General features: G+C 36.3%; 1 protein-coding gene across 3 annotated transcripts in view; it reads left to right on the forward strand.

Moving 5' to 3' along the window:
- Nucleotides 1–5842, forward strand: part of flvcr2b (FLVCR heme transporter 2b) — a 38575-nt gene extending 32733 nt beyond the window's left edge. For 2 of the 3 annotated variants that reach the window (XM_047387651.1, XM_047387649.1), the window contains exons 10-11: nt 433–585; nt 2907–5842. In XM_047387651.1, coding sequence (XP_047243607.1) covers nt 433–516 — 84 coding nt within the window. In that variant the 3' untranslated portion in view covers nt 517–585; nt 2907–5842. The remainder of the gene's footprint in view (nt 1–432; nt 586–2906) is intronic. The other variant, XM_047387650.1, reaches the window with a different exon arrangement.
- The last annotated feature ends 5331 nt before the right edge of the window (nt 5843–11173 follow it).

Below are 11173 nucleotides of genomic sequence, written 5' to 3' on the forward strand. Positions count from 1 at the left end.
TTGGTAAATTCAGATGGGAATTGTTTTTCTTTATTTGGCCTGGCAGTGCATGTTTGTCTACATCTGCAATCAATCTAGATACCACTGCTCTTGTGATTCACCCTGTTCTTGAACTGTTCACTCATCATGTTTTTCTAATTCTGGATGGGTCTCCAAGCTTTGTGGTGAAGTTACTGCTGAATGCTGACAGTGAAATCTAAGGTTTCATGTGCACAAATTCCTCACTTTCATCCTAGATGTCACCTCAAACTACAGTTTGATCTTTGGAAACATGCACCTTTGCACTTTCTGCTAGACAAATAGGCACTGATTTTGACCTTTTCTTTAACCATAATACTTTCAATCTTGGTCAGTTTCTCATGAACTTCATCCCAGACTGGAGCCTCATGCTTTTGTAAATGCTTAATAAGTGATTGGCAGCTGTTGTTTTAGGCGGAGAAGCGGATGTTGGAACAAGACTACGGAGCAACAGCCCAAATCTCATCCCAGCCAAAAACTCCTCCCTCTCAAACCTGATCAAACAAAAAAATTCTCTGTTCACAAAGAATTTCCTCAAATTTTAGCTCTACACACTGAATCAGAAAGGTAGGAGCACAGAGCAATCACACAACAATGTTGATCATCTTTGCACCTGCTCTACACTTTTCACTTTGCACTGTTAAATCTTCCTCCTCAGTCTTTCTCTGTAAAGATCAATGTTTCATTAATCATGAAAATGAATTCTTTTTTTTTTTTAAACTGCTTCACTCTTAATTGCCTGAGGTGATATTTTACCACATTTAGTGACTAATGTGAGGTTTTATTGATCATTTAGCAAAAACAAAAACTGAAAATATAGTAAACAATTTACAAAAAGGCGTACACATTTTGTTTTGGACTGTGCTGCAGAGAAAACATTTGACTAACTCACCCTAAGAAGGAGATTTTTTTTGGCATGTAACAATTACATAAGCAAAAATGATCTTTCACAGCAAAGAGTATTTTTGTTCTCTATTTTTTTAATGATTCTTCTATTAAATCATTCCAAGTTCTACCGTAATTTGTGCTGTGTTTGTTCACACATCAAGTTTAAAAATCTAACTAACCTCTGTTTAAGAGTTTTTCTTAGTTGAAATGCCTTTTCAAGTATGACTCAAAGGAAATCTGTTTGGAATTTACCAGATCATACTTTTAGTGTTTGTTTTCCTCATAATTTGCATGATTACTCTTAGTAGTCATGTTTTCTTTATCATACTCCCACCATCATGCTTTACTGCCAGTCCATTTGCTGTTTATATTTACATGCAGCCACAATGCAAATAGATGTTAATTGTGAATTAACTCCCATCTACATTTGAAGTGTGGAGTAACTAAAGCTGTAGAAATCCCGACAAGTCCCCCCAAAACTTTGCACTTGCAAAGTACCTGGTAAAGGTTCGGTGCCTGGTAAATGCATCATACCCTTTGTGGCTGCAGCATTACAAAATGTCAAAAAGGTCAAACACCGACGTGTTTTATTGGGATTTTATGTGATAGACCAACATGAATTAATTGCATAATTGTCAAGTATTGTCGCTCATTTTAAATCAGATTTATGCCTGGACTTTGACTAGGCACATTAATCTGTTTTGGTCTTAGCCATTTTATTGTAGCTTTGCTTTGCGATTTAGTAAAAAGCTTTACTTTCTTATTTGACCTCACCTTCTTCCACGTTTGCTGTTTGCAGGTGGTGCACTGGGATTTATTTAGGGGTATCGGTGTAACACTGCTGAATCTAAATGCACGCCAAACTTTTCAGATTTTTATCTGTAAAATATATCCTTTTACTTCTACATCACACTTATGCAGTACTTGGAGTTGCTATATCAGATGAAATCCCAATAAAAAACATAGATGTTTGTGGTTCTAACAGGATAAAAGGTTTTTAATCGGTGAAAGAGCAATGGGTTACTGTGGTTTAGGATTACTATCTCTTAGCTACAAAGGATTTTAGCTTGCCTGTCCACTGGCACCTTTCTGATCTCATGTTTTTAATAGGCAAGAACAAGGTAGGTTGTCATATTTGCTAAATCTAAAGCTCCCTAGAGGGCGTTGTTGAAACATGTTGGTCCTGATATTTCCAAGCTAGTGGTGAGAGATCAGCTACATGTCCATGTCAGCAGTTTGATTCTTTGACATTGACGTTGAAGGAGCTTCGGTGCATTTTCACATTAAAATGTAACTATTCAGTTTTTCTGTATTCCTCCTCTAAGGCTTTTACACATTGGGTTTATAATTATACCCTTATTGTCATTTAAAAGTATATCAATTATATATTCTGTCAGTTAATTGCGTTTTAGAGGTTGTTTCGACTAAAACCTGAAATGGCACATTTGAAATTGAAAGGTCTTATAAAAAAATATAATTTTTTCTGAAGCCTCCTTTTTTTCCTATGTACATAATATTGGGACAAGCAGCCCCACAACCTGGATGGTTGTCAAAAGTTTTTATTTGGTAGTCTGTATGTTGCATCACATTTCTTTGAGAATTGAGATTAAAGTAAAAAGTCTGACAACCAACCATGTTCTGCCTTACAGCAGCTGAAATCGAAAACATCATAGTGAGCAAATGGCCTTTCATGTTTTTTCTCTTTGCTGTTTAAGAAGTTGCATGAAGAGATGCATGAATTATAATCAAAACTGACGTGGTAGAAAGGTTCTTAATTTTGGAAGGAAGAATTAATCAATCACTAACTTCAATTAAATGTCCTCAGTCTTTAATACAGGTGTAACATTAATATCAGGCATATTTTTTGTACAAATATTGATGTAATCGTAAGCAAACTAGATAGTCTAATAACATGTTTGGCTAAATATCCAAGTTAAGTGGCTGCTGTTGGTGTATCTGAAGACATTTGTAGTAAACAACACTTCTCTTTTCATTTACAGGAACCTACTGATTCCACCACGGGAAACTTGGACTTACCCACCATCATCAAAGAAGTCCAGTTTTAAAGAAATGTAATCTCTCCTGCTTTTAACATGAAGTACTGATGATCATGAAACCTCCAGATCCTTTTCCCTTCTGAATAGACTGCAAGACAAATCTGTGAAACAATGCTGCCATGACAGTTTGATCTGTCAGTGTTTTTTATGTTTATTAATACTACCTGGCTAAAAGAGAGCAACAATGTTTGATATTTTGTTATACTGTCTTTAGATTTGAATACATTTCAGATTAGCTTTCACATTTAGGTGTTTAATTATGTCCAGAGTTGCATTGTGAATTTTTAGGGGATGATGGAAATACTGAAATTATAACTCTTTTTCTTTTGCTGTGCAAATCTCGTGAGGTGAGATATTTTTACCACCAGAGTTTTTTTTCAGTGAAAAAGCCTGCTGAATAATACTAAGAGCATGTACACACTTTACAAAAACAGTCACAATCCAGAGGAATCCAGAGTACCTGGAAAGAACAAACAGAAACACAGGGAGAACATGCCAACTCCATGCAGAGACGTCCTGGTCAGAATTCGAACCAAGGACCTTCCTGCAGCAAAGCTATAGCGGTAATAATTGAACCACCATGCAGGCTCAACTACTTGTTTTTGTACCCCAAATTATGTTCCTGGCTGAGGCGTTTGAGGTTTCTAACATGTAATCATTTTAAGAATAAAGAGATTTGTGTGTTAATCAAATTAAGGTATGGGCTAATCACAAATTATAAAAAAAACGAACTCTACTTCTAAATTAGTAAAATAAGTTAAGAAGCATCAAATAAACCTTCACACTTACCTACAGACATTTACCCATGCTTCCTTTGAGCACAACACTTTAGAGTTATCATACTTGATATTTTTAACACGCACTGATGTGATTCATGTGGAATAAGATGTTTTTGGCTAATATAAAAGGAAGGATATTTTCAAAGAGCAGACAGCTACAAGTGTGTTAAAGGTCACATTTAAGGCGTTAGCACTCAGTACTAATGTCACTTTAAAAATAAAATGCATTCTGACCTTTCACTGATACAACATTCTGCAAGTTTCCTATATGCCTTCTTGTGTTAACTGGTCACTTTGTTTTGATGGTTTTAAGCATAATCATTGTGGCAGTTTTGCCTGTAGGTGAGTAAATACACTCTTACTCTGTTCTTCTAGACGTATTTCTGTAGTTAGACTTAGGAAATAAATATAAAGTATCACCTATTTCCTTAAAAACGGTGTTTTATTTTTGCCATGTTCTAGTTTTCAGCTGACATTACATAACTTAAATGAAAGTAAACCTTGTTAACTGAAAACAGACACCCAGATGCTGTAACACAGTCTCTAGAGGGCGCTCTTCATCTATTTCTCTTCTTGACCAGTGCCACCATAACAGTGGAACACTTGAGTTTTGTCAAATTTTTAACATGTCAAAAATGATCTCTCACCACTATTCTGTCATTTCCAGCAGTTGTTGTTGCTTGATAGAGATCAGTTATTGACATTTTAAAACATTTTTACCACAACTACAAGATGTGACTTTTCAAAATATTCAAGGCAAGAGAAGCAGCTCAGTAAAACAAGAATAAAAACATCTACCCAACTTGATGTAACTTTTAATTATTGCACTACTTTTTTTTTTTTCAACATAAATCCAGGTGGTGGCTTTAATTGATTAATTTATTGTTTTTTATTGTCAATTAGCATCGATTATTATGTCAGTAGAAAAATTTCCAATCCATAGCAGTCCACAGTAAGAAAGGCAGAGAAAAAATTAAGAAATTAGAGTATTATAAATGAATTTGTACATATATTCATGTTTAACATGAAATAAAACAGTTTTCTATGGATTATTCTTAGCATTACTTTTCACATTATGTGTATCTTACATTTTATTATTTTCTGCAAGGTTAATTTCAAACCTTAATTCACCACAGCAAGTAAAAGCCTAACATTAACATTTTATCATTCTGTTAGCACGATACAAATAGCACCAATCAAAAAGAGAGGCATGTTTAAAGAGCACAGTGTTATTATATATGGTCTAACTATAAATCAGCTCCAAGTCCACATGCACACATAGGAGCTCTGTCCACTAAACAGTGGTTGGAGGTTTTATTAAAGCTTACTTAAACAATTGTGTTTTGAGAATTATTAACCCCCTAACATTCGCCACAAAATGGTTCAAGAACTGCTGGGAGCACATGCCAAAGCCTGGTTTCTCTGTAAAGATAACACTCAATGTTTTAGAAATAAATTGTGACATATTGATGTCAAAAAATGCACTGGCCCTCGCTGGCCTGTCCAGGGCCCCCCAAGCTTTTAGGTAAAAGAGATGTTGAGTAAACATTCACTTAAGAAAGGTTAGAGGAAGTGCTTGTATGATAAGAGAAGAATACATTCAGATTACAGGAAAGCTGTTAAGCTGCCATCACAAGCATTTTAAAGATACATGAGCTATTTAAAATATTTGTCATGATTTGAGGGTGTTTTGGTTTTTGTTTGGGATTTATTTATTGTTATATTCAGTTTGTGTTTTGGATCCTGTTTTTGTTTATTATTTTGCTGGTTTTGCTTTAGTTTTTTATTATTGTTTTTTAGGTAATGTCTTGCAAGTCATGTTTCTCTATTCTCTTTGGATTTCTGTTTTGCTCCAGTTACGTTTTGTTCTCCCTGCCTCTGTCAGCCATAGCAATCAGCTTCATTCGGTCCACCTGCATCATGCAATCAGTCTTTTTTGTTTCACCTATACCATGCTTCATATACACACCATCGTTCTGTTTACTTGTCATGGAAACATCACTTCTATTTATCGTCCATGCCTGTTAATGATTTGTTCCTGCCTCCACCTTGGAGTTATTTGTTTTGACTTTAAAATAAACCGTCTTTACTTATGGTTAAGATGCCGCTCTGTCTGCATTCTGGGGTCCTCCACCACACCAAACTTGACAAGAACTTAATAACCTACCTTAGATCCCTAAAATCAGACCTCTGTTAGAATTTTAGATTCAGAAAACTGAGACCATGAAAAGTAATTTCAAATATTTATGCACGTTTTATGACAATTCTGTACAATTCAACGTAAAACACACAAATATGTTAGGGGCCAAATATAAGGACTAAAAAGTTAGAAAACCCAGATGCATGACTGTGCACACCCTTAAACTTTACTTTAAACAACCTTTTCATTCAGTTTCAGCATTCAGTCTACTTTTTTAGGAGCCAAGCAGCCTACCACATTTTCCATTGGCTATATTTTACCAGTCTACCTTGCATAGGGTCTCCAAAATCTGTAAGATTGTGAAAGTATCTCTTGTCCACAACCCTCTCTGGGCAACCTCACAGATCTTCTGTTAGATTCAGTTCTGGACTGTGGCTAGGCCATCCTGGAACTGTAATTTTCTCCCAGTGATTCCATTGTTTTGATGACTTTGATACAATATATGCTTGGAGTCACAGTCATGGGGAAATCTTCATCTTCTTTCTGAAGGCGTTCTTATAATCCATTCCAACTTGACAAAAACTCTAGTCGCATCTGAAGAAATGTAATTCCGGATCTTGATCCTGCCACCACCATGTCTCACTGTGGGTTTGGTGATCTTTTGGTGGTGTGTTGTGTTTTTATTGTAGCAATTCTTCAACAAGGTTTTGGAAGATTTTAGCCAGACCTGGGTTATATTTTACAAACCTCCTACTTAGTCCAGACATGTGGAGAACATAGCAGATTGTTGTCACATGTAAAGCACAGCTATTACCAACATTAAATCACTACAACACTTTCAGTTTCTATTTTGTTTTTTATCTGTTTCAGGAGAACATTTAGTTATAAACTACATAAAGGAAGCAGACGACGGAAATCATCATTAGTGAAACACAAGAAAGGTGCATCAGTGACTCTCACGTATATGAGCCTAAGAATGCAAATAGTCATGTGTGTGATATTCTGCCTTGTTACACAGAAATTCATGTTTAGCAACCATTCACCTGGTAAAACAACCTAAACAAACCTTTTCTAACTGCATTTCAAAACTATTTTGGATAGCAAACAAAATAGTTATCAGGTCTATTTGGGTTGTTTTAAATTCAGAGATCAAGTAGGGTCAATTACAAATATGTATTTAGTTGTATTAGAGTAAAAAATGGCTGATGTAAGTCACCCTTCTCAGAATTTTATTTGTAAATATTTTAAAAACCATGTGTAATTTCCTTCCACTTCACCCAGATGCAGACTTTGTGCACATACATTTTTAATGAAATGCATTAAGATTTGTGATTGTAAAATGAAAACAATTTGAAAAATGTTCAAGTGGTATAAATATTTCTGCAAGACAGACTGAAAAGAAATGAAAAAAAAAAACAACATAGTTGAAAATGTTGGCCTGAGGACAAATGTATAGATGTAAGAGAGGAGACTTGATGAAAATACAACAAAAAGCTTGTTTTAAACTGCAGTAAAACACTTTCACAATAGAAAAGTACTTTCCAAATGTTTCTATTTGCTGGTTGTCTAAATATGATTGGTGGCAGGACAAGGACAGACCAACCAATAATAACCATAAAAGTGTTTGTATGATACTTGTGACCCTGATTATTGATTAGTGTAGAGCTGTACTAGTAATACTCATAAAACAGCTCCAACAAACCAGATTCAGTTTTTATATAACTGTATGTGCGATTTTTTTTTTTTTTTTTACATTTTCTAAAGAGGATCTCTTTTCAGTTCATTACCGATTCAGACTTGGAGCCACTGTAGTAAAGAACTGAAAATGCAGGTACAGTACCGCTTATGGCCAGATGATGGTGTGATAGGCATATATAATTTAATGAATCTTAGTCATTAGTGTATCTCCGTGTGTGCGCAGAGGTTCCCGACAGGCCTAGACAGTGAGCAGAAGAGGAGCTGCAGTGGTCCAGTTATAGTACTAATTTGAAACAACAACATTTATTTTCAGTAAATCAAGCACTGCAGTCACAGAGGCAAAGTCAGCAAATCATTTTGCAAAGGTCCCCTCATTAGAATTAGCAATACTGCAAATGCAGCAAATTTATGTGAGCCACTTTTCACTGAGAAAAGGCCACAGAAGGCAGGTCAGACATGGGGTCACAGCAGCTGTCCACACTGCTTCTCATGGATGAAGCACTCTCATTGCAGGTGCAAGTATTTGGAAGGATAGACCCATGTTATACTACACTGCTTTGTGCTAAAACTTTCTTATTACAGATGATCTGTGTGTCTGTCCTTGTACATTTTGGGAAAATATTAGGTGGCCACATCAGGCTTCAACTCTGTGATGTCGTCCAGTTGAGCTCCATCAGAACCAAGATGGCTGCTTGCTTTGTCTGCAGCGGACAAGGTGTAATCAGCTTTCTGGTATTTCTTCTTCTGATATAGCTTTGTTTTTTAAAGGACCAATACAATCACATTGTCATTTACAAAGACTTCATACAAAAAATACTTTGTTTATGATGGTAGTAGAGTTTGCTTAGTAAACTTTAGACTTATCCTTAAAAACGTTCTATATCCATTCAGGTTTTTTTGTAAGACATTATTTTTTCATGGAAACCTTCCTTGTATAGATCAACAGTACTGGTACATTCAGGTATATATATAGATATATACCTGAATGTACAGTACAGACCAAATGTTTGGACACACCTCATTCACAAAGTTTTCTTTATTTTCATGGCTATGAATATTGTAGCTTCACACTGAAGGCATCAAAACTATGAATTACCACATGTGGAATTATATACTGAACAAAAAAGTGTGAAAAAACTGAAAATATGTCTCATATTCTATGCACAAAGACATGGTGGTTGGAACCAAAGATCTCAAACTTGGACTCATCAGACCAAAGCACCGATTTTCACTGGTCTAATGTCCATTCCTTGTGTTCTTTAGCCCAAACAAGTCTCTTCTGCTTGTTGCCTGTCCTCAGCAGTGGTTTCCTAGCAGCTATTTTACCATGAAGGCCTGATTCACACAGTCTCCTCTTAACAGTTGTTCTAGAGATGTGTCTGCTGCTAGAACTCTGTGGGGCATTGACCTGTTCTCTAATCTGAGCTGCTGTTAACCTGTGATTTCTGAGGCTGGTGACTCGGATGAACTTATCGTCCGCAGCAGAGGTGACTCTTGGTCTTCCTTTCCTGGGGCGGTTCTCATGTGAGCCAGTTTCTTTGTAGCGCTTGATGGTTTTTGTGACTGCACTTGGGGACACTTTCAAAGTTTTCCCAATTGTTCGGACTGACTGACCTTAATTTCTTAAAGTAATGATGGCCACTCGTTTTTCTTTTCTTAGCTGCTTTTTTCTTGCCATAATACAAATTCTAACCGTCTATTCAGTAGGACTATCTGCTGTGTATCAGCATAAATCAGTGTATCAGCACTAGAATATAAGACATATTTTCAGTTGTTTCACCCTTTTTTGTTCAGTATGTTATTCCACATGTGTTAATTCATAGTTTTGATACCTTCAGTGTGAAGCTACAATATTCATAGTCATGAAAATAAAGAAAACTCTTTGAATGAGAAGTTTGTGTCCAAACGTTTGGTCTGTACTGTATATCGTATTGTTGTGGCTCCTGTGGCCATTATTGGAAGTGTTTTGGATAGAAAAGAAGGAAAGCGGTTAGAACATTCAGCAAGGATCCTGAGGATGGCTACATTGAAGAGTAAGAACCTCCATATACAGCACTATATACAACAGCTGCCAGCATGTCCAGGTATGGCCAGCTAAACAAGTTCCCCTTATACTAAAAGAATTCTCCAAAAACTCTCAAATGTCCTCAGGAGACCTGTAGCAGGGTCTCGCTAATGTTAATATGATCAATCAGAAAGAGACTACACAAATTAATGTTACTGGGAAGTAAGCAAGGCAAACCCCTTTGCTGTCTATCAATAACATAAAGGCCAGACTGAATTTATTAAGTAAGAACATATACAAAGACCCTAACTTCCGTAATAATGTGCTTTTGACCACTTTTGAGATAAGTCCAAAAGTAATTTTCTTGGACCTCATAGGAGAGGACATACTTGATGCAGATTTAAATGAAAAAAAGATTAGACATCAATATGTGAACACTTCTTTTAAAATAACTGATTGTTATATTGGGTGTGCTAATTTTTTCACATGGCCGAATTAGGCGCCCCCTCATTCAGGGATCTTATATAAAAAAAGTGAGGATGCAATGAAGATAAATTGATTAAACATGAAGCTGTGTAGTACAGCGGTTACGCCCTAGTGGTTACAACTCTGATGATCCTATGAACATAGTTCTGCTTCTCATCAGACAGCAAAACATTAATCACTTGATCATCTAAGCGTTAATTAGAAGGCAAAACATGCCTTCCACAACAGAAAAACCTTAAAAAAAAGCTAAATCAGCACACAGAGTACCTAATAGAATATAATCTGTCCCTAAACGTTTAAAAATACACCTTGTGGAATTAGTACCACCACGGATTGACCAGTATAACCTCTGAATTGATGATGGTGTACCTCACTCCAGGGCCTAAAGATTTATTTTTCACTGCCAGCATGCCAAACTGCGTCACTGCCCTGAGTGTGGTCGATCCCATCTTCCTCCTGGCGCTTCTCAGATATGATCAACTATCCACATCGTCATCCATCCTGCCCCCACAAACCAAAAACACGCAGCTGAAATCATAGACTTTATCCTGTTTTCTAGCTTTCTATAATTCACTTCTGTGCTATTTACTACAAACAAGGTTCAGAAACTGCATTGTAGGCCTTCACACAACCCGTTAGATGCTTGAAGTAAACAAAAATTGCACATGTCATTGCCACTAAGTGTAGGAGTGTAAAGCCATCATGCAAAGGAGAAACACGATGACAGAAAGAGGAGGTGAAGATGGTATGACGCATTGACTCCTGTTTGAGTTGCAGCAGAGGCTGTATAAAACACTGCTTTAAAGATGGATCATGATTTCTGACACATGGGCTAAAAAGAAGAGGTGAGGAGAATAAAAAAGTGAAAAAGACTGAGAAAAAAAACACAAAAACTTTCTTTATCTTGATGGGTTGAACGCATAACTACAGCTCAGAATGAAAGAAATCTAAGTGCGTTAAACACTCACAGATGGCAACTACTTCAGAGCGGGTGCTGAATGAACACCTCATCCATGGCCGTTCTGGAGAAATCTGACTCACAGATGGACACTAGAGGAGGGAGGTGCTTTTATGAAGTGAAACTGTGTTCTTGATATTTAAT

This window comes from Girardinichthys multiradiatus, chromosome 15 (genome assembly GCF_021462225.1).
Source record: "Girardinichthys multiradiatus isolate DD_20200921_A chromosome 15, DD_fGirMul_XY1, whole genome shotgun sequence".
NCBI lineage: Eukaryota > Metazoa > Chordata > Actinopteri > Cyprinodontiformes > Goodeidae > Girardinichthys > Girardinichthys multiradiatus.